We start from the raw sequence: 24,288 nt of genomic DNA on the forward strand, positions 1-24,288 counted from the left end.
CCCAAAACATCAGCTTTCCTGCTCCTCTGATGCTGCCTGGCCTGCTGTGTTCCTCCAGCTCCACACCTTGTTATCTCAGAACCCCAGGCTAATGCTCTGGGAGTCAGGTGTTCAAAACCTATCATGGAAGATAGTGAAATTTTAAGTCAATACAAATCTGGAATTAAAATTGAGTGTAATGGTGATCACACAACCATCATCAGTTAGTGCAAAAAAAACCCATTTGGTTCATTAATGTCCATTGGTGAAGAAAATCTGTCTTAATAACGTACTGGGGCTCACATGAGACTCCATGCCCTCAGGAATGTGGTTGACTCTGAACTATCTTCTGAAATGAGCTAGCAAACCACTTGGTTGTAGCAAACTGCTACAAAGGAAAGGAATTAAACAGACACTGAAGCAATCCATGTCCATAAACAGCAAGACCTGAACAATATCAATGTTAATAAGTGGCAAGTAACATTCACACCAGGCAATGGTGAACTTCAACAAAAGTGAATCTAACCATCAGCACTTGACATTCAATGACATCATCAATGCTGAATTTCCACTATCAATGACCTCAGGATAGCCATTTGATTTCCCACAATCAACATCCTTTGGATTACCATTGACCAGAAACTGAACTGGGCTGGCTCTTCATGTAATATGGCTCCAAAAGCAGGTCACAGGTGAGGAACTATGTCATGTTATTCACATTCTATCTCACCAGTCGATCCACCATCTGCAAGGCACATCAGATGTGTGATCGAATAATACTCCAGAACCAAGCAGTCCTTTGGTTGGCACCATCCACCACCTTCAGTTTTTATTCCAACACCGATGCAAAGTGACAGCATTGTGTACCATCTCCAAGATGCACTGCAATAACTTACCAATTACATCTGACAGGACCATCAAAACTGCAACTTCTACCAGCTAGAAAACAAGGGCAGTATATGTGTAGGAACACCACTACCTACCTATTCTCCCTCCAAGCCACATCCCATCCTGACTTGGAACTATCACTGGGCCAAATCCTGTGCCAATAGCTCTGTGGATGTCTATACGCACTAAGGACTGTAGCAGCTCAAGGCAGCAGATCACAAACACTTTCTCTCACACAATTAGGAATAGACAATAAATGCCAGTTTAACCAGTGATGCCTGCATCTCATGAACAAATTAAAATAAAAAGGCTATTCAAACTTTATGATGTCCTAGAACAATTAACCAGGATAGAAGTAACATTGCGTGATAAGACTGTTCATTCAGAATTATTCCAGACTTGAAATTCTCCACTCTGAAGAAGTGTCACTGGACTCAAAACATTAACTCTGCTTTCTCTCCACAGATGCTGCCAGACCTGCTGAGTTTCTCGAGCAATTTCTGTTTTTGTTACTCCATACCAGTCTGCTTTGTTTAAACCAATACCTTGAGGACTGACTTCCAATCTTTTATTCCATGTTAACCTTATTAATAATAACATCTTTCTCACATTCCACTGTATCACCTTAGAAGAAATCATTAATATGCATAAAAAAGATACCTTAATGTTTCCCTTTTTGATGTCAAATAACATTTAGGATCTTCTTTTCATTGAACACAACTTAGCCCTAGCAAAACAATTCTTATTGAAAAACAGTTCCCGGAGGTATTATTTAGGTCATAAACATGGTTTCTATAATTTGCCTTATACCTCTCTGGTGGTTTAAGGAACTTGCCAATAGCTTTTCCTGCACACCTTATGACATTCACATCCCTTCATTCACTGAACTCTTCCAGAAAATTAGTTCTGAAGTCCTCTGAGTGAGGAGGCCTGTCTTCAAATCTCACCTGTTCTAAAGGTGTGCAATAATGTCTGACCAAATTGAATGAAATACCTTTGCAGAAGACATTATTGAAGTCAGGTTAGGGATCAGCCATTCAAGACAGTGATTAAGGAGGAATTTCTTCTCTGAGGATGGTGAATCTATGGAATTCTTTAAGAAAATTCAAGGTTGACAAAGATCTCCTAAGGGAATCAAGAATTTTGAAGGAAAAGTCACAAAGCATAGTTGAGCATTATCAGATGAGCCATATCATTGAATGGTGAGCAGACTACATGGGCCAAATGGCTTACTTCAGCTCCTAAATCTTATGGAATAGCAAGGTACTTTTGCATTTTCACAAGTCAATCTGTTGCATCGTGCAGATAATCCAAATGTCTTCTCCTAACTCATGTCAACTCCTATTTTCCCATTACAATTGTGCTTACTGATCTGCATTGAATCCTGATGAGGCAACACATTTATTTTAAATTCACACACATTTTAAATTGTTCTGTTTGGATGCCATTGTGCCCTTGCATCCATTTCTGTGCTGCTTATGTTCCAATTTATTTTAACTGTTCCTGGACCAGTGTCCATGACTTAAGATGTCCACATCATAAGCTCTGAAATTCTTTCCCTGAAACTCTACACCATGCCTTTCCTTAAAAAGGCCCTCCTTCATGCGTGCTGCTTTGCCCAAAATTTTTGCTCAGATTCCCATAGTCGTGTCATTTTATCAGATGATAGTTTACTACGTTCAAGATGCTACGTGTAGTCAAGTTATTGTATTATTACACGTGAATGATTGTCATTGTTATAAGGATGAAAAAATCCCACAAATAAAACACGCTGAAAGCACACGTTACTTGCGAGAACAGAGACTTCCATGGAACTCAAACAAGAGTGGAAAAATATGACATTGTTTGATGATTCTGATGAAGACCCAGATTCAGTATTAATATTGTCAAATTGGTTCATCACATTATTTTTAAACTAAAGCAGGAAGCAACAGTGAAAGCTGCTGGATTGTTGCAGGGACAACTTTGTGGGTTTAACATTAGTGTGACTTTATTGACAGCAAATGTACTACAGCAACCAAAAGCATAGCTCACCAGCATCTTCTCTCGGGCAAAAAATGCTGCCCCAGACAGTGATTTCCAACCCCCAATTACTACTTTCTATCTAATATTTCAATAAAACTATTATATAGCCAAGTTATGTTCACTCTGCTATTTTCTGAAGTATAGGATATGACCAGAGGGACTCATCTAATCCCGTAAGCTTCAATATTGACAGGTTGTTGTTTCCCCAAATACTTTTAAACGCTAAAATAACACACCAGTGCGCCTGGAGTAAGATATTTACAAGCATAGAAGAAAACCAGTAAAGTCTAAAAATGTAACAAGGCCTTCCAATTGTGGAATTACATAAAGCAATGGTCTGTAAGTTTCTATAATAAGATAAACATTGCACAATCTTCAGTATTTATTGAACAAAGAGAAAGTAACTTTGTAACAATGTTGTACAAACCACTGTACAAGCTAAAGGCAGCTGCATTGTGATACTTGATTTAACAGCAGTCAGGTTATCAATAAATTTTCATTGTTTCTGTTGTGCATCCATAAGTAATTACAAGTTCTTTTGTAATTTGGACACATTTAAATAGGGAGGGTTGAATCCAGAACCAATGAACGAAGTGTTATCTATTCCACTGAAATGTTGGGTTTATTTAAAGCAAAATAAAAAATACAACTCAAAATCCAACATTACAAATGTCTACATGTCTTGCAGTTGGTATATCCATTTCTCTTCCAACAGTTCTCACATCGTTGGTATGTGCGTTATTTGTATGTCTTCATGTGCCAGAGACCATCATTTAAGTAATGCATGTTTTCAATTCCAATACCTTTATTGACTTGTTCACTGTAGAAACAACGAAAAGTATTTGACTATTTGGATATGAAAAAATGTATTTCTTTAATCTAATCTATTTTAAAATTAGAATAACTTCATAGCTGATCCCAACTTCTGTTTTGTTTTTTTAAAAGATTTTCCCCGGGTCTCAAGACAACAGGAGCACTCGTTATTGTGTAGCACTTGACTTCTTACAGTCTGATTGAAATTGCAATATGCATCAAATCAAGGATACTTATTTTATGGGCCCATTATTACTAGGAACTGGATCAAGACTTGCAAATGTGTTTTGCTTTCATCTGCATCTGCATTTCCGCATGACTGCACAACTCAGTCCTCCTTAAACCAATAAAACAGCAAAACGTCAAGATGTATTTACATTTTATCTGCTGGCATCTTCATAACTCCCACAGAGAGGGCATGTTGCTTGCCCTCTGCTGTAATAGCCTTAAGAATGGTCAGTTAAGGAAACTTCCAGCAACTAAGGAATAAAGCAAAGAACAGCAACTAACAAAAACGATGAATACTTGTCTTCTCATGTAGAAATATAAAACCTTCAAATACAACCACATGAAATCTTATTTAATATTAATTTCTGTAGTTCTAATAAAGGAATACTTAAGAATACTATAAACTTTCCAAATGGAAAAGTTGTCAAACTGTGGAGGAACATGTGGCCTGACCAGGGAGGACAGGACAGAAAAATAGTAAAGCAGAATGGAACCATGTTTTACCAAACATTGAAGATAAGAAGGTGTAACTACACTTATAGTATCAGTGGTAGGATGGAATTTATAACAGGAAGAATTGAAAGGTACATTCAAGTGCTTTTTTTTGACTAATTTGATTTTGTTTTAGGGTTGAGTAATATTTTTTGATTTTTTCAATAAAGAAAGACAATTTGCATAACTGGGATTACAAAACACTCTTTATAAATTTTCTGAACTATGAAACTAAAAGAGGCCTATAATCAATTTCACTATCCGGTACACGAATGTCCTTATCTGGTCTGGCCTACATTTCACTCCAGACCCGTAGAAAAGTAGTTGATTACTAACTGTCCCCTGCAATGGCCTTACACGCCATTCAGTTGTACCAAACTGCTAAAAAGATAAAACATACAGACCACATGGCTTCGACCCAAGGACTGAAATTAATAATGGAAAGCCATGTCCACCTTGCAAAGTCCTCCATGCCAATATTGGAAGAGCAGTCTGACAGACATGCGAAGTAACAGCCTGACATTGTAATCTTCAGGAAATCCTATCTGACAAACAATGTCCCAGATTTCACCAAAACCTTCAATGGGTATGCCCATGTCCAAGTGGCAAGAAAGACATACCAGAGGTGGCTGCAGTACAATGGTATAGTCAGAAAGCAGTTGGCCTAGGAGTCACTCAGCTCCCGATCTCATTACAGCCTTGCTTCAAACATGGACAAAACAGCTGAATTCTCGAGGTGAGGTGAGAGTGACAGCCCTTGACATCAATGCTGCATTCGACCAAGTGTGGCATCAAGGATCCCTAGCAAAGCTGGAATCAATGGGTATCAGGAGGCAAACTCTCCAGTAGTCAAGTCATACCTGACACATGGGAAGATGGTCATGGTTGTTGAAGATCAGTCATCTCAGCTCCAGGATATCTCTGCAGGAGTTCCTCAGGGTAGTGTCCTAGGCCCAACCATCTTCAGCTGCTTCATCAATGACCTTTCCTCCATCATAAGGTCAGAAGTGGGGATGTTTGCCAATGATTGCACAATGTTCAGCACCATTCATGACTCCAAAGTTACTGGAGCAGTCCATATTCACATGCAACAAGATTGGGACAATATCCAGGCTTGGGCTGACAAGCGGTATGTGACATTCGAGCCACAGAAATGCCAGGCTATGACCATCACCAATAAGAGACAATCTAACTACCACCCCTTGACATTCAATGGTGTTACCATCACTGAATCCCCCACTATCAACATCCTGGGAGTTATTATTGACCAAAAACTCAACTGGACTCACCACATAAACACAGTGGCTACAAGAGCAGGCCAGAAGTTAGGAATACTGCGGCAAGTAACTCACCTCCTGACTCCTCAAAGCCTGTAAACCGTCTACAAGGCACAAGTCAGGAGTGTGATGGAATACTCCCCACTTGCCTGATTGAGTGCAGGCCCAACAACACTTCAGGACAAAGCAGCCCGCTTGTTTGGCACTAACATCCACAAGCATCCACTCCCTCCACCACCGACGCTCAGTAGCAGCAGTGTGTACTATCTACAAGATGCACTGCAGAAATTCACTAAAGATCCTCAGACAGCACCTTCCAAACCTGCGACCACTTCCACCTAGACGGACATGGACAGCAGACATATGGGAACACCACCAACCTCCAAGTTCCCCTCCAAGCTGCCCACCATCCCGACTTGGAAATATATCGCCGTTCCTTCACTGTCACTGGGTCAAAATCCTGGAATTCCCTCCCTAAAGGCATTGTGGTCAACCCACAGCAGGAGGAATGCAGCGGTTCAAGAAGGAAGCTCACCACCACCTTCTCAAGGGCAACTAGGGATGGGCAAGAAATGCTGGCCAGCCAGCGACACCCACATCCCACAAAATGAAGAAAAAAAAATCCCCCATGCTGAACAACACTTGGAAAAAGCATGAGGAGGGTGCAGGGTGCAAAATGTTCTTTGGGTAGTGGACTTCAACGTCCGTTACCAACAGGCTCAGCAGCATCACTGATGACTGAAAGGCTGAGTCCTAAAAGACATACCTGATGGACTGGTTCTGAAACTGACCGTGAGGGAACTAATGAGAGGGAAAAACAGTCAACTTCACTTCACCTGTTGCAGGTATGTCAGATCCAGCAACTTAAAATGGGGCAGTCTGAGACACTGGCAGCCTTCAGGAGCAGCAGAATCTTTATTCAGTCACATTATGTAACGTCATAGCCCAGTATATCCCTCAGTACCACTGCCAACAAACCAGAAGATCAACCCTTGTTCAATGGAGGGTGCCGGAGAGTATACCAGGAGTAGCACCAGGCATACAGAAAATGAGGTGTCAGCCTGATGGAACGATTACAGACTACTTGCATGTCAAAGAGAGAGAGCAGCAAATGACAGAGAGATAAGTGATTCTACAACTAACTGATCAGGCCTGAATGATGGTAGACAATTAAACAATTAACAGAGAGAAAGAGGAGCCATCACTTATATTTCCGTCCTCAACGATGTGGGAGCCCAGCACATCAGTACAAAGTACAAGGCTGAAGCATATGTATTGGTCTTCAGGCAGAAGTGCCAAGTGAATGATCCAGCTCAGCTTTCTGAGGTGTCCAGAATTATACATGTCAGTCTATTTGATTCATCCTGTGATATGAGGAAATGGCTGAATGCTGAAAAAGCCCTGACAACATACCACCTATAACATTCAAGACCTGTACTCCAAATTTAGCTATGCTTCAGCTAAGCTGTTCCAATATAGCTGCGACTTTGACATCTTCCCAATATTACACAAAGTTGCCCAGCTATGTCCAATCCGTATAATAACTGATAAATCCACTGTGGCCAACTACGACCCTGTCAGGCCACTCAGTTAGGGATGGGCAATAAATGCTGGCCTGAGCCACATGCTAAGAATATTTTCAAAAAAAAATTAAGCTTATTTGACTTCAGTCAGGACAGCAGTAGGATGACTAAAACTAGCTACAGTTCTTCTGGGATGAAAAAGAAAAATCAGGTGAGGACAGAGTTGGCTGCTATGTTTTGACCACCAACTTAAAAATACTTAGTCAACTCTCACGCTCAAGGTTAAGACATAAATAATGTTAACTTAAGTGCAGTAGTGGAGGGCTGACTGCCCTTTCAAGGATGAAGGCGCTCAAGAGAGGGTAGGGGATATAAAAAACAAACAAATTAGGAACCCTTAAAAATGTGCCAAACAACAGTTTGCGAATGACAAGAAATCTGACCAAATTTGTATCGACTTCAAGAACTACTATGTAAATGCATTAAATTACAAATTGCACTGATGAGCTAATAAAACAATTCATTGTACAAAACACCCTTATAACTAGAACTCCTGTAAATAAAAATACTTTTTGATTTCAAACAGATGAGTCACATCAAGGATACAACTATAGTGTCAGTGTCGGCTGGATTTAGCTTAGCTCCGGGGGAAGTTAGTCCAGGACACATAATATTGGCCCCACTAAGCACAAACTTGATGGCCCCTTTATCAACCTGTTGATGTGGCAAGATAGAAGGATCTGTGATGAAGAATTGGGAGATCATTAATGTTAAAGTTACACCAATTATTTCAAATAAAACATTTTCATTATATAATATGTATCTCAAGTCATGTTTGTACATAAATTACAATTAAGGTTAATAATGCTAAAGGTCCACTATAAACTCATTCCAAAAGAACATAGCAAAAGTAAACTCCTACAGTCAAATCCTTTCCATTTGTCTCCACCCATCCTGAAGATTTTGGGAAATTGTCTAACTGGCCATTTTTCATCCCTTTGGATATTGAGTGTGCCTGCACTACGCTACCGCGGAATAGTGGTGGCACTACAGCTCAGGCTTACCCTGCTCACATCCAACATTCACATGTGTATTGCTTCCCAGGTGTTTCAGGCTAGCAGTGAGGAGGAACAACCTTGAAAATGTACATTTCAGTGTATACTGGTACAGTTTTCTGAGATTTTATTTGGGTGTCATTTGTTGGAGAGGCATATCAACTTAGATTACTGCACCTGGTTTCATTTGATTTGATTTGATTTATTGTTTACACATGTACCAAGATACAATGAAAAGGCTGGTTTTGCAGGCTATCCAGGTATACAAAAGTATGCTAGGGTAATCAAACAAAATGCAAAATATAGTGTTACAGTTACAGAGGAGGTGCAGAGAAAGATCAACTGATGATGTGATGTGAGAGATCTGACCAAAAAAAATCAGAGCCATTGTTTAGAACGACACAAAGCTGTCACACATTAGATCAATGAAGAAACAACAAACTGGCAAGTAAAACAATCATTTTTTAAAAATTTGCATTAGCTTTGTCCAATTCATAACGCATTAACCTGTGTAGGAAGGGCATGTGTTTAAACTACAAATCGAGGCAGAAGTATTTAACCTCAGGAGACAGTAAGGACTGTAGACGCTGGAAGCTACAGTCAATAAATGTGGAACTGAAAAAGCACAGCAGGTCAGACAGCATTTGAGGAACAGGTAAGTCAATGTTTTGGGCCGAATTCTGAATTATAATGTATGTACAAGCCTACCGGATATAATTTTCCAGCTCCACATTTAGTATTTAACCTCAGCTGATCTTCTGCTGTAATGTTGAGATATATGCTAAGTTATATGTGATATTGTTTCGATGAGCTGCAGAAGAGACTTTTGTCAGCAAAAATTATCTAAAAAGTCAGGAAGTAAAATGGAAGAATATTGAGCTTTTCATCAGGTTGTATTATTTCTGTTGACATACGAAAGAGTCAAATTTACAAGGCCACTTCCCAAGGCTTTCTCTGTAACTCCGGCAGAAGAGTTGGGAAAAAGGATTTAACTGAATATGCCATGTCTTATTCTAAACTAGGATGTCTCCATGTCCTTTCAGTGTATGGAATCCATAAAATGGGACCACCTACAACCCTAATCCAGAATCGACTGACCGTATCTGTGGAGGCTGGTGTGTTTAGTGGGATGAGTGCAGCAGCTACTACAATAATGCATGTGGATACAACCAACTGAAGAGCTTGGCCTAGTCAGAGGTTCAGGGTGAGAGGTGCCTGAATCCTTTAAGGAATTAAATTTTTCTTCAAATTTCATAATGGCTCTCTCACCTTCAGCGTATCCTCTGGGAAAGATTTCAGCAGGCAGATAACCAAAGACAACACATCCTTACCCCCAGACCCCACACATCAGGCTTTGGCATCACATGGGTTGCAACCACACACAGCCCATTGTCAGCTACGAACAACCTCCATTCACATCTATTCATTCCCCCAGGCAGACCTTTACCCACACATTTGTCTGTCCAACTTCTCTCTCTTCGGACTCATACCCACCCCATCTTCTCCATAAATATCAACCTTTTCCTAGTTACCATCAATTCTGAGGAAGGGTCACTGGACCTGAAACATTAACTGATTTCTCTCCACAGATTCTGCCAGATCTGCTGAGTCTTTTTCTAGCAATTTCTGTTTTTGTTTCAGATGCTGGAAATCTGTGGTTCTTTTGGCTTTTTGTTATGTGTGTTTCTGGGTCCAGAATTATAAGACGTAGGGTAGTCTTACAGTCTCATAATTCTAGACTCAATAAATGTTATGGGTATATTTGGTTATCTGACTGAAATCATCTTTTTTCATTTGTGATTTAATTAGTGTTATTTAAAATATTTGATCGACACTGACTTTTACGTTTTTATAGATTTCTGTCAACAACAGAAATTAATTTGCTAGTATCTTGTAACGTGAGGCAGATGATCAGTATTCTGGAGAAAAACAATTCTAAATTTCCCATTCGCAGCAAATACTAATGCTTCAGCTTTTGTGTTCTCCATTCTTCAATAAATGTTGATAATGGTCAAGTTCCTTCCAGACCTTAAAAGCCAATATGATGCTGATAAATCACTGCTTTAATAAATTTGGAAAACTGAGACTTACCAATATCTTTGCAGGTTGATTTCATACTTAGTCAGGCATGATACTTACTGTAAATATTATTTGTGGTCTGCAAACAGCAGCACAATTAAATGACAAGTACTGATCTGAGAACAAAATGTCAGGTGTGATGCACAGATGGTTGACTATGCCTTGTCATCTGCCAAGCAATGATGACATTCTGTGCACATGTATATACGTGCATGATCAGAGGCAACCGTGACATCACTGAAACGGAAGGAGTATGTTGAACTATGTAGATATCCATCTTCAGAAGTGGCTCCACTGTGCCCATAATGACAAAGCCATGATCAACACATTTGCCAGGCACAGCTTACTACAAGTATTTTGAGACAAACATGAGGGACAAAACTATTTGCTCTTGACCTCACGATCTGCCAGGTGCAAATGCATCTGTCCATGACAGCACTGGACTGCTGAACAGCAGTGACCGCTGAACAGTTCCTTCAGAAATTAAGTCCCAATTTCATGTTGAGGATATTCTGCATTGTGTGGTGCAACATCTAGCATCTGAAAACTGAGAAAACATAAGGCATTGTGGGCCACCCTTTTGCTTATGAATTATGAGGGGAGTAACTATAACTCAATGTGTACTTCAGGAAAGCATTCGAGGAACTGCACCAGGTATGCCTAAAATAAGTTATGAACCCAGTCCAGCTTCTATACAGGACTACATGTATCTATGGAGAGCAGAAGCAGCATGCTGTAGACACAGCTAAACAATTAACAAATCAGAACAAGGCTTTGCTGTCATATCACATATTCCATTATGAATGGGGGTGAACAATTAAACAGCTAACAGGAGGATGCTTCACAAATATCCCTATCTCAACAGTGGTGTCCAACACAACAGTGAAAAAGGCAAGGTCGAACAGTGTGCAACCATCTTCAGTCAGAAGTACGAAGGGGTTGGTTCATTTCAGCCTCGTCCTGAGGTCTGCAGCCTCAAAGATGCCAGGCTTGAGCCAATTAGACTCACTCCATCTGATACCAAGGAGTGACTGATGAACTCAAACCTAGACTTATGACTTGACACCCAAATTAGAATTCTTCTTCAGGTGTAACCCAGGAATAAAATTGTACTAACTCATTCCATAATGTTCTTTAGAAAGGACTGCACTTCTTAAATCAATTTTGTAAAACCTTAAAGAAAAAAGTAGGATCCATTCTTTCACAATGGACATACAACTCTGGCTACTACAAAAATATGAGGAATATAGCAACATTTCCCCGAGTAAACATTCAGGAGTTTACAGTTCTCCATATACACACAACGGCAATAAACCTACATTTGTGAAGTAATCGTAAGGTGGGGTAAAAAGGTCCCTCCCTCTGTCTGAAGAATAGCAGTTCTCCATTGACAGTCAGGATCTCTATATGTTCATGGCTGAAAACAGAATAGAAAGAACAAAAATCATGATTAAGTCGTGAAAATCATATTTTGATTAAAAACAAAAAAAAAACAGATTTAAAACATTCTGCAGTTTGGACATGATTTTCCATCAGAAAAGGAGTTGAAAATCTTGGAAAAAAAAATGGAATTTTCTATATTCAATTGTAACATTTATTTAAGTGAATTACTGCACATCTAGTTTTGAATCCCTAAATACAACACAAATCTAATTAGTCACTTTTAGAAGTGGAATGATTTTTCTCATGTAGGCAGCCATTCTACATCAACAAATCATAGCAATGAAAGATAGATTTAGATTTTATTGTCACGTGTACTCAAATACAAGAATACAAGAGTACAGCGAAAGTGTATAGTCGCCATTCTCTCACGCCATCTTAGTATAGAAAAGACAGGATTAAAAACAGAAGCGGAAATAAAAGAAACATCCAAAAGGATTCGTCCAGATCACTCCCCCACCTCCACAAGTCCTCAATGCCAGAAAAATAAAGCCACAAAGTCCATCCCTCAGTCTGTGAGCACACAGGTGCCCTGGGTCCACGCACATCATTGCAGTCAGAACACTGCCACCAAGTACCCGGGCCCAGCCATGGCCTGGAGCTGTGCTACTAACGCTACAACTGTGTCACCATTCTTTGGTACCATCTTGCCTCCATCAACGTCATCACTGCCATGTGCGTGAAGCTGCCGGGTCCCGAACCAGGCTCAAACTCAACGCTGAGCCCACCACGCTGAAGCAGCTGGTGCCTCATTCTGGCTTATGTTGCTGCCATTGCCGCCTCCTGGGATCTCCATTTCAAAGGAACCTGCCAATGCCAACCCCTGGGAAGGAACTGCTCCTGCTGCTGCCAACATTCCAGGAATGGGACCGCTCCCGCCACTGCATTTTTTGGTGGTGTAAAGAAAGAATATTGACCTGGTCATTATACTCTTAGCAATCAGTTCTATAGTTTTCTTCCGAGAGAAACTGGTTTCTAGAATGTTTGGTTTCACAACCCACGAGGAGGATTTATAGCGTTCTCTTCCAAGCAGGAAGCTGATATTGAGAGTGTTGCTTTTAGTAGCAACTCTTTGCCATTGATGAGCGTTCCTGTGTTTTTTTACAGAGAGGTGGAGGAACAGAACATTACGACAGCTTTCTAGTTTTGTCGCCCTAGTGTTGCGGGATTATCAATGGCACCTGACCCACTGGAAAAAGGGAGGCATGAATCATGGGCTAAAATCCCAACTCAAGCATCAGTAATTCAGCAATCTATCATTGCTATAATCTAGACTGATAATCACAGTGAGAGTCAAAACCTCAATCTCTTGACCCAAAGATCACAATGCTACCGACTGAACTAAGTTGACACAACTGAGAATCTTTTAAAGTCCATTACAGCTTCTTTCTGAGGATTCGTCATTTAATTCTGAATTGTGAATAGAGATTCTGTCATTTTATGTGGCAAAACTAGGCATAAACCTAGATTGTGTCATTTCAATTCCTCCTTTGTGTGAAACCAAGATGCAAGATTGCTTTCCTTCATCTCCTTCTGGCACCATCTCATACTGTGATAAAGTACCATGGACACTGATAGTCATTGCAACTTAACACAAACAGTATTTTTTTTAAAAATTGCCTTCTCACAAGTCTTGTACTCATCATTATTAAAAAACGTTAATATTTGGCAATACATGTCTACTTTGAGTACCATTATATAAAATGTACTCTCACAATGCATGGTCAATAAGTTTTGCAACTGATTAGTTGCATATCATGATTTTGTTTTCACCCAACCTTCGGAAAGGCACTTTCCAGTTGAAGACCACTAGTTAGGGATCATGACTGGGAATTCTAGCTTATTTTTTCTTTCCGCTGCCCAGAAGATGTGAATAGCAGCATCCCAATTGATGCACAGGCTGGGCCCAACACGGATCAGGAGTCACATATGGGAACCCCCTTTTCTTCCTTCTTGAGGCCATAAATTCTATTAAGTAATAAGCAGATTCAAATCTATAATGTTGTCATTCAGCTTTCAATAAAGTGCAACAGTGGGAGAGAAGAAATATGCCTCCTTAATCTGAGTGGTACAATATTACATTTTATCCTTGCAAACATTGTATCTGAAGAGCTCTTTGAGCTATATCAGATTAAAATAAAGTAGTGATTGTTACACATACATACTTTGTGCCCAAGTAACTTAAAGTGGTACATTAAGACTACCACATAACACTGAAGCACTCTAGCTTAAATGCTGAATTGGAATCTCTGGAAGAGATTCCAAGATCAAGTCACATCAAGTCACAAGTACAGTATGTATGTTCAAGGTTTAACAGGACAATCTCAAAAAATTGAGGCAGAGAACAGCAGCAATAGCAATTCCTAATGTCAGACTGACCAGGACAAATGACTTTAAAAAGTATATATCTTTAGACTTAAAAAAAGACATCTCAAAGAGGACCCGAAAGAAGTATAACAGGTAGAGGATACTGATGCTACGGTAGCATGACCAAAGAATTAACTTATGTTCAAAATCAGGAATTTTCTCCTTACACAACATGTAATCAATGTTTCATAAATAGAAAATTAAGTGGGGATGGTAAGGGGAGAATATTGATAATATTTAAGAAACATCTACAAGAAGAAATATGATTCATTGGTGTTCCGAAAGAGGGAAAGCAAACAGATGACTGGGTCTTCTTCATGTGAATTTATCTTGTGATCTTGCAATATTCCCTTCAATAAAGTGGTACTAAAATGCTTAGTTTCCAGACACTAATTTAAATACCAAACATGTTAACCATCAAATTTATAAATGTGAAAATGATTCTGTGGAATGATACAATCAACTAATACAAAACAAAGATTTTGACTAGCAGCATCAATAGTCTGGAAAGATATGAAAAATGGACTTCAAAAATCAAAGGAAGAAAGGAACTACAAGTGTTTGATTTAGAGTGCAACAGGTAAATATTTACAATAAATTAAATGAAAAAGAATGATGAAAGAACTAGCAAAAGAAACATTTGGAAGCAATTCCAAGGAACAGAATTAATCTGCATTTGTGCAGCACAGACCCAGTCCTCAACCACTCCTCACACATGACATCATCCCCAGGATTATTCTTGTAAAGGCATGCAGTATATGAAACAAGTAAATGAGCTTGTAGTGCAGATTGAAATTGGAAGGGCATCACAGACACATGACTACAAGAGGATCAGAAGTGAGAACTAAATATCCAAGGACACGTCTTGTCAAAAGGACAGGCAGATGGGCAGAAAGGGTGGAGTTGACTTGTTATAAGAAATGAAATTAAATCGCTAGCAAGAAGTGATATAGAGTTGGAAGGTACAAAAACAGAAGTTGCTGGAAAAGTTCAGCAGGTCTGGCAGCAGAGTTAATGTTTCGAGTCTGGTGACCCTTCCTCAGAACTGATTTTTTTCTTCACAGATGCTGCCAGACCTGTTGAGTTTTTCCAGCAACTCCTGTTTTTGTTCCTGATTTACAGCATCCGCAGTTCTTTTGGTTTTTATAGAGTTGGAAAGTGTTGAATCTGTGTGGGTAGAGCTGAGTAACCGCAAAGAAAGAAAGATCTTGATGGGAGTTGTGTACAGGTCTCTTAGCAGTAGTCAGGATGTAGGGAAGAAAATAAATCAGGAGATGGAAAAAGCACGTAAGAAAGACACTATTGCAATAATCATGGGGGACTTGAGTATGCTGGAGGACTGGGAAAATGAGGTACGTAGTGGATCTCAAGTAAAGGAATTCATAGAATGTCTACAAGATTTTTTTTTGGAGCAGCTTATGATACAGCCCACTAGGGAACAGGCATTTCTGATTTGGTGATGTGTAATGATGCAGACTTGATCAGAGAGCTTAAGGTAGAGAAACCTCAAGGAGGTAGTGACCATAATAAGATAGCATTCACCCTGCAATTTGCGAAAGAGAGGCTGGAATCAGATGTAATGGTATTACAATTGAGTGAAGGTAACTACAAAAATATGAGGGAAGAGCTGGCCAGAGTTGTTTGGAAAGGAGGCCTAGCGGGGAAGACAGTTGAGCCCCTCCTACATCATGCAATTACAACATATCAACTGGCCAGTATGTCTACTTTAATTCCTTAGTTCCTAGTTTGTTTTTTAGTAGTTTTGCACTGGTCTTTTAGCTTGTAGCCTGTAAATATTTCTCTGATTTACCTTCCGTCTTAAAGTAACCTATAATAGATAGTCAAATTAGCAGTTATCACCAATAAATTAACTTACAGTTTACCTGTGATGTCATTCTTTTGTGCTGGGCCCCCAAGGCTAATCAGTGGCAAACGGAATTTAATCTGGGTTAAGTGCGACGTGATGCACTCAGGTAGGTCAAACAAAGGAGAATACATGATGAATGGTAGGATCCTGGGAAGCAACAAGGATCAGACAGATCTTGGTGTGCATGTCCACCAATCCCTTAAAATAGCAGGCCAGGTAGAGAACATGGTTAAGAAGGCATATTGGATACTTGCCTTTATTAACCAAGCCATTGAATTTAGGAGCAGGGAGATTATGGTGAAACTATGTAAAAAGTTGGTTAGTGCACTGCTAGAGTGTGGTGTCCAGTTCTGAATCCGCATTGTGGAGAAATGTGATTGTGATGGAGAGGGTGCAAAGGAAATTTAGTTGCCTGGGCTGGAGAGTTTCAGTTATGTAGAGATTGGATAGACTGGGGTTGTTTTCCCTGGAGGAGAGGAAATTGAGGGGGCACATGTTTCAGATGTATAAATCTAAGAGGAGCAGACTGGGTAGATAGGAAGAAATGTTCCCCTTGTGGAGGGATCAATAACCAGGGAGCACAGATTTATGGTAAAAATCAGAAGGTTTAGGAAGCAATTTCTTTTTCACTCAGAGGAAGGCGAATGTCCAGAACTCACTGCCTCGAAGGGTAGTGTTACGACAGGGAAAGGTAGTGTTACGACAGGGAATGGCCAAACCCCTCTAATAATTAAACTAAAACACAAGCCCCAATCTACTATGACAGGATTGGAGGTTGCCTTCTAATAATTACCCCTGAAATACCCAGAAAAGTTCACCTTTCCCCCACATAATCTGTTACAAGAGAGAAATCCCTGAAATCTACTTTACAAGTAACAAGACAATTTATTTATTTAACCCAACAATGAACAAACTAACAAAATTACTAACAAACCGACAATTCCCCCTTAGACTACTAACTACTCCCTAACTGGTCTAAATTCTACTGGAATGCTGTTTAAATGAAGACAAGTCCCAATAACATACACCCAATTAATAAGAAGCAATAAATTAGAACAATCTCTCCAAGTTCGCACAGACTGTCTTCTGGAATATTGTCATCTCCGTTCTCTTCAGAAACGCCTTTCTTCTGTTAATTCTGCTGTAACTTCTCCTGTAAGGACTTTGGCTAAAATACTGTGATAACTTTGATTAATTAGATGGGCTTTCTCCGAGACCTGTATGGTGCTAACTCTGGCAGGTGGCAGTTGGCTCTCCCAACTTTTCCAAATGCTCTCATTTTACATACCGGTAACAACATAATCAAATCCGTATGATATGATTGGTTTCAGGTTGTCAACACCATCAGATCTAAATTCAATTTGCTTTCTGTTTGTAAGTGCTTCGTTTAAATTAATTGGCCGAATTCAAACTTGTCGTCACAACATCAAAACATGACTGCTGTTTTGCCTGCTACCTGTAAGGCATTTTTTCTGTTTGATAACTTGTTTTATTTTTTGAGGCTGTCTGTACTGGCAACTTCAGCTGCCGATCACAGACATACATTTTAAAAATTTCTAAGTGCAGACAAAGCACAAATGTCTTAAAGGAACCACATATTTTAGCTTCCTGCCTTCCACCTCACAATTACTCTACCCAACTTCATAACAGTGATAAACCTTCATAGCATGTGAAACCCTCATAACATTCAAGAAATATTTAGATGTGTATTTGCAATGTCAAAGCATACACAGCTGTGTGCTAAATGCTGCAAAATGGGATTAGAATAGTTAGGTAGTTGTTTCTGACTGGCAGAGAATCAATGGGCCGAAAGGCCTTTCTTGTTCTGTAGACCATAACGATTCTACGAACCATGAAAAATAATATGGAAAACGACAGTGATATTTGGAAGTCTTCCAGAAAAGTTGCATCTCGAACAGAAAATCGTAAAGCATTTAAAGACAGTTAGTGTGTGTGATTGGAAATGGAATGGGTAGGTGCAACATAAACACTTTTACTGCAAGTATGAATTACTCAGATAAACCTCTTGAGCAGAAATGGCACTTAAAGAGAAAAGAGCAACATCACTTAATAACTGAATTTTCTTGGCATTCAAATGTAAGCAAAGTAAATTATACCATTTTACTATTTTTACAGGGTCCTTCTTTGGCATGATTTGGTTCAACCATGGCTCAATTACAGGAAACTGTTCAACCAGCTGATTCTTAATGCCTTTAATAACAGATGTCTTCAGTTGGATGCAATTTGTAACATTTTCCTTTTCATCAAATCTGTTAAGATAGAAAATAAATGAATCAATATCATTGTTGACATTTTCTAAAACATAATAGAAACACTCCACACAAATAACCTGGAGACCACATACTCTGTTTCAAAATTGGCCTCTCTCTTTTTGCAAAGATGCCAACTTTGTTGGTGTTCATTTCCTCAACTACTATGCCAGAGTTAAACGAGTCAGTAGGTATTTTGTCCAAAGAACACATCAGAGTTGAACCTTGTACTAGTTCTGAGGAAAGGTCACTGGACCCGAAATGTTAACTCTGATTTTTTTTCTTCACAAATGCTGCCAGACCTGCTGAGCTTTTCCAGCAACTTCTGTTTATGAACCTTATACTACCCACACACAATTTATGGTCATCAGATAAAATCACGTGACCAATTCCACACAGTACCACATTAAGAGATAGTAGGAACTGCAGATGCTGGAGAATCTGAGATAACAAGGTGTGAGCTGGATGAACACAGCAGGCCAAGCAGCATCATAGGAGCAGGAAGGCTGACGTTTCGGGCCTTCCGCCATCTGCAATCCGACCCCACCACCAAAGACATTTTTCCCTCCCCACCCTTATCTGCCTTCCGGAGGGACCACACTCTCCGTGACTCCCTTGTCCGCTCCACACTCCCCTCCAGCCCCACCACACCCGGCACTTTTCCCTGCAACCACAGGAAGTGCTACACCTACCCCCACACCTCCTCCCTCACCCCCAGCCCAGGCCCCAAGAAGACTTTCCACATCAAGCAGATGTTCACCTGCACATCTGCCAATGTGGTATACTGCATTCGCTGTACCCGGTGTGGCCTCCTCTACATCGGGGAAACCAAGCGGAGGCTCGGGGACCGCTTTGCAGAACACCTACGCTCGGTTCGCAATAAACAACTGCACCTCCCAGTCGCGAACCATTTCAACTCCCCCTTCCATTCCTCAGACAACATGTCCATCCTGGGCCTCCTGCAGTGCCACAGTGATGCCACCCAAAGGTTGCACGAACAGCAACTCATATTCCGCTTGGGAACCCTGCAGCCCAATGGTATCAATGTGGATTTCACAAGCTTCAAAATCTCCCCTTCTCCTACCGCATCCCAAAACCAGCCCAGCTCGTCCCCGCCTCCCTAACCTGTACTTCTTCCCACCTAACCCCTCCTCCCACCTCAAGCCACACCCCCATCTCCTACCTACTAACCTCATCCCACCCCCTTGACCTGTCCGTCCTCCCTGGACTGACCTATCCCCTCCCTAACTCCCCACCTACACTCACCTTTACTGGCTCCATCCCGACCTCTTTGACCTGTTTGTTTCCTCTCCACCTATCTTCTCCTCTATCCATCTTCCCCTCTCTCCCTATTTATTTCTGAACCCCCTTCCCCTCCCCCATTTCTGATGAAGGGTCTAGGCCCGAAATGTCAGCCTTCCTGCTCCTATGATGCTGCTTGGCCTGCTGTGTTCATCCAGCTCGACACCTTGTTATCTCAGTACCACATTAACAAGTGTTATGTTACCAAGGCTGTCATTAAGGGACGAACTGGAACTCAATGGCCCGCTGTACTTAAAATAAACTCAGAGCAACGGTTTAGAGCCATTCAAAAACACTGTTCTGATAAACTGGAAACGACTTGAAAGGTTAGTTGCTCTCAAAACAGTTCCTGATGGGCGTAGTGAGTATTTCACATTTTCTACTTCTACTTCTACTTCTGATTGGCAGGCAACTACCGCAGTATTTTGCTTCTGTAGATCTGTTCGAAATGGGGATTTTTAAAAAAAAATTATAACGATCTCGAGTTATTGAGTAGGTAATCCGGTCATACAAAAGCTGTGTAACATCTTTACAGCTTGTAACTGACTAGAAATATCTCCGTGTTTTTTTTTAATTCTGAAAAGAGAGATATTTAACTCAGTAAAATCCTACACCAAAAGTCAAAAGGAAGAGTACAGGGCTGAAATCCTGAACGTTACTTCAAGTCAACTGCATGAAATAAAATGACACATTTATCGCAGGTGGGAAAACGATTACTAAAGCCAAGTGCAATGAACTGGAATTCAACCCAACAGACAGGAGGCATCTAAACATCACAAAACGACTTTTGCTGATAAGAAAATTGAACTGACGAATGAAATGAAATACTCACTTCTTAAACATTCTGCAACCTCAGTAACTCCCAGCTCCACGAGGCCCAACAGGAAACACACCATCTTACGGCAGATCGCAACTACATAACAAATCACAGCAATTGCGGTAAACTGGATTATTCTTTCTGTCTAAAACAGTTACAGCTACAGAGGGCGGTAGAAGAGCAAATAATTCTCTAATTATACAGAAAGTGAAATACGGCTTTGTTAGAATCGCCATATAAAAAGGACAAAGTGAACAAAACGTCCGTATATAATTTTGTTTCCTATTCCACTCGTAATATTTTTAGAGATAGTAGGAACTGCAGATGCTGGAGAATCTGAGATAACAAGGTGTAGAGCTGGATGAACACAGCAGGCCAAGCAGCATCAGAGGAGCAGAAAAGCTGACGTTTCGGTTCTAGACCCTTCTTTTTAAAGACGAAGGCTCGTAATAGTTTTAAACTGTTTTCATATCTGCTGACCAGCGAATGGTCATAGTTGGTGTAAAACATCCGGTTGCCAAGACTAGAAAGTAAAAGAATCTAACATCTGCTTCTTGCAATAGAATGATTTCTTGTGCATTGCTAAAATTTCATTTCCGCAAAGCATCATTCTTCGTGTGTGACTTAATATGGTGTATATTCCTGTGCGCCATTCTCGATAATCCTGTCATGTCTAGTGCTTATAATGTGCCACAGAAGATGTGTCCCTCTTCTTTACACCAATCTTCCTGACATTATGTAGTAGATTTCTCATTGAATCACAAATCTTCAAGAGTGTACCTCGTCTTTTCCTTCACGTGACATGGGAAAGAGTGTAATCTTCATCAAAACACTGATCTTCATGAATGATACCACACTGAGTTCCTCACCTTTGCACTTATTTTCCACGTGTGAAAATAGCTTCTGATCCAAAAACATTCTTTATGTGTGACAACGGTCTGTCATGTTACCATTTCAATACAAGGCCATAAAGGAGGAGGAGCAGAAGCAAACATTTCAGCCTATTGAGTCTACTCCATTCAATGAGATCATACCTGATCTTCAATACCTGAAATTCTCAATTCCACTTTCTACAGATTTACTGGCCCTTGAGAGAAGAAATTCCTCATTGCCCATGGTATGAATGGGCAACCCATTACTTTGAGGTAATGGCCTCTGGTCCTACACTCTCTCACATGGGGAAAGAACCTCTCATCATCTACTCTGTTGAGCCCCCTAAGAACGGTATCTTTAAAAAATGTTTAAATGTCTCATTCTTCTAAACTCTTAATGGATACAGGCCTAACCGACTCAAAAACTTCTCATAAGAAAATCCCACCATTCATAGGAATGTAGTGAACATTGCCTCGACTGCTTCCAATGGCTGTATATCTTTCCTTAGGGGGACCAAAACTGTTCATGGTGTTCTAGGTATAATGTAACTGATGCATTCTGTAATTTCACTTACCTGTTTTGATACTCCATTCCCTTTGAAATAAAGGCCAACATCCCATATCCCTTCCCTTCTACCTGCTGAAATTGTATGCTAACTTTTTATGATTTATGCATGAGGACCCCACATCTATCCGAGCTGCAGTTTTCTGCAGTCTTTCTCCATTTAAATAATATTCAGCTCTTCTTCTTGTCAAAGTGCATAACCTCACATTTTCCCACATTATATTCAACCAACCAAGTTTTGTCCACACACTTAAACTGTCTATATTCTTTTGTACACTCTTTGTATCATCCTCACCACTTGCCTTCCCACTTAGTTTTGTGTCATCTATAAACTTGGTGATAATACATTCACTTACCTCATCCAAAATATTGACATAAATTGTAAATAATTGTGGGCCCAGCAATGACCCCTGTGACGGTCCATGAGTTTCATATTGCCATCCTAAAAATGCTCCTGATCCAAACTGTCTTATTTGTAATGGTATTAAATGAACAAAGTCAATGAGCTTAAAATTTGAAGCAGCCAATTTCTGATTGGAGGTCCATAGAGTCATATAGCATGGAAATATTCGCTTTGTCTCCTCTGACCTACTGGCAAAATCCCCAGAGCAATGTATAGGCAAGAATGATGCCAAGGCATTTTGCCATGAAGTCATGGGTGAGTGGTCAGCCACAAAACTGGACATGAAGTTCTTTCCTGGCCTTCAAGTTGTTCAGTGAAAGGCTAAAATGATAGTCCAAGAAGTGTTTGCTCAAAGTCTCTACTTTCAGAAGCAGGCTCCGAGAGATCGTAGATTTTCAGTGACTGTTGTCACAATATCCTACAATTCTTTACCCTAGAAAGTCATGACCAAGTGGTCAGAATGCTGTATGTGAAGAGCTGTGACTTTGTCGCAAAGAGGCACTGTTATATATGATTAAGAGGGTTGGCGTGAGGAATGATCCCTATGCAGACCCTTTATTGGTTATACACGGGAGACTGATGTGAATTCTGAGGTGCACACAGAACTGTCAGTTGCAGAAAACCAGAACAATAAAAGCCAGAACACCATACACTACTTTACTTACCTTGGTCTACCCAACAGTAGAGAATAGTTGCTGAACCTGGCTAAGAAGCCCCTACACAAACATGGTGACTCCTCCCTCTGGGAAGTTATTAGGATTATTGCATGTATGTTGCAACCAACTTTGCTGGAGTGACTTCCTGTGCTCGCACACATTGACCCTCCTGATGTTAACAGGGAAACAACCTTCTCAAAGAACAACATCATCTGATGGCCAACAAAGCATTCTCATTGACACAGGAGAAAGCCCATGTACTCATTTGAAATCCACTGGCTTGTACAAATTGGTTACAGCCTCAATTCTCAATGATGCACCTTCCAGCTGACTGCAAACTGCAACCTAATACAATAACTGACTTGAGTGGTGAAATCACTGGTTTCAACCTGTCAGGCCAGATCTGGAACTCTCAATTGCTTGAGGATGAGTCAGGAAAAATATTACTACTTGTTCTACAAGTAGAACAACAAGAATAGCTCAAATTGTGACTGTGGCCATACAAATGAGACTATTGCCCATGGACTGAACTTCTCTGAAATACATGCCTAGTGGCATTACAGCTTTTCATACTGTGTCAGCTGAAGCTGTTAAATGGATCGTTAAGCTCAACATCAAGCTATAGCTATTTCCATAGCCACATAAAATACAATACTCACTGTGACAATATAATTTCCAATTGATGGCAAGTAACAGATGCAATATTTCCATCGACTTTCCGAAGGGGTTTGATGAAGACTTGCAAGTAAAATTGGTGGAATTGAGAGTCACTCACTGTGTAGAGATAACAGTAGTGAATGGTTACTTTTTAATGAAATGTGGGTGGTGGTGGTGTTCTTCAGGGTAAGTATCTGTTTTTGATATATATTAATGACCTGTACTCAAGATGCAGTGGAACTTGGAAATGTAGTAACAGTGAGCCGGATAGTTAGACTTCAAGAGTACATAGACAGGCTGGAGAAATGGTCTGAAACATGAAATTTAACATACAGAAGCATGAAGTGATTTATTCTGGTAGAAGGCATGAGGGTGACAATAGAAACAAAATGCACAATTTTAGAGGGGTGGAGAAATAGGGTTTAGACACTCATGTCTTTAAATTTGTAGGACAAACTGGGAATATTGTTATAAAGGCATACAAGGTTTTTGGCTTCATAATTTCTTTTTATTCATTTGCATCCCTAATTGCCTGGTGGGCACTTCAGTGTCAGTCACATCGCTATGGGTCTGGAGTCATGTCTAGTCTAGATATTTGTGAACCACAGAGGATTTTCTGACAATGGTTTCATGGTCATCATTAGACTCCAAATTCCAGGTGTTTCTTGAATGCAAATTCTATCATCTGCTATGGCAGGATTTCAACCAAGGTC

At 40.2% G+C, this 24,288-nt stretch overlaps 1 protein-coding gene, 1 long non-coding RNA gene and 1 other non-coding gene across 3 annotated transcripts in view; 2 read left to right on the forward strand and 1 right to left on the reverse strand.

Moving 5' to 3' along the window:
• Window positions 1–7,834, forward strand: part of LOC125484824 — a 24,081-nt gene extending 16,247 nt beyond the window's left edge. Inside the window, exon 3 of the long non-coding RNA XR_007263647.1 lies at window positions 3,838–7,834. This is a non-coding gene — a long non-coding RNA (uncharacterized LOC125484824). The remainder of the gene's footprint in view (window positions 1–3,837) is intronic.
• mcts1 (MCTS1 re-initiation and release factor) lies at window positions 3,262–20,567 on the reverse strand. Its single transcript, XM_020518032.2, has 6 exons — window positions 20,438–20,567; window positions 18,151–18,303; window positions 11,679–11,776; window positions 7,832–7,965; window positions 4,083–4,150; window positions 3,262–3,712 (listed from the first exon to the last, which is right to left on the reverse strand). The coding sequence occupies exons 1-6, from the start codon at window positions 20,446–20,448 to the stop codon at window positions 3,631–3,633; spliced, it is 546 nt and encodes a 181-aa protein (XP_020373621.1). The 5' UTR covers window positions 20,449–20,567; the 3' UTR covers window positions 3,262–3,630.
• On the forward strand, window positions 12,720–12,937 carry LOC125484909. Its single transcript, XR_007263710.1, has one exon. It is a non-coding gene; the product is annotated as a small nucleolar RNA U3 (small nucleolar RNA).
• Window positions 20,568–24,288: the final 3,721 nt, after the last annotated feature.

The sequence above is a fragment of the Rhincodon typus genome, chromosome 14, assembly GCF_021869965.1.
Source record: "Rhincodon typus isolate 14 chromosome 14, sRhiTyp1.1, whole genome shotgun sequence".
NCBI lineage: Eukaryota > Metazoa > Chordata > Chondrichthyes > Orectolobiformes > Rhincodontidae > Rhincodon > Rhincodon typus.

Coding starts and splice junctions, on each gene's coding strand:
- mcts1 (XM_020518032.2), bottom strand. Junction 11,777..18,150: donor CCTGTAAAAATAGTAAAATG/GTATAATTTACT, acceptor TTCTGTTTTCAG/CCATGAACATATAGAGATCC. Junction 3,713..4,082: donor AAGATGCCAGCAGATAAAAT/GTAAATACATCT, acceptor TTGTTTCTACAG/TGAACAAGTCAATAAAGGTA.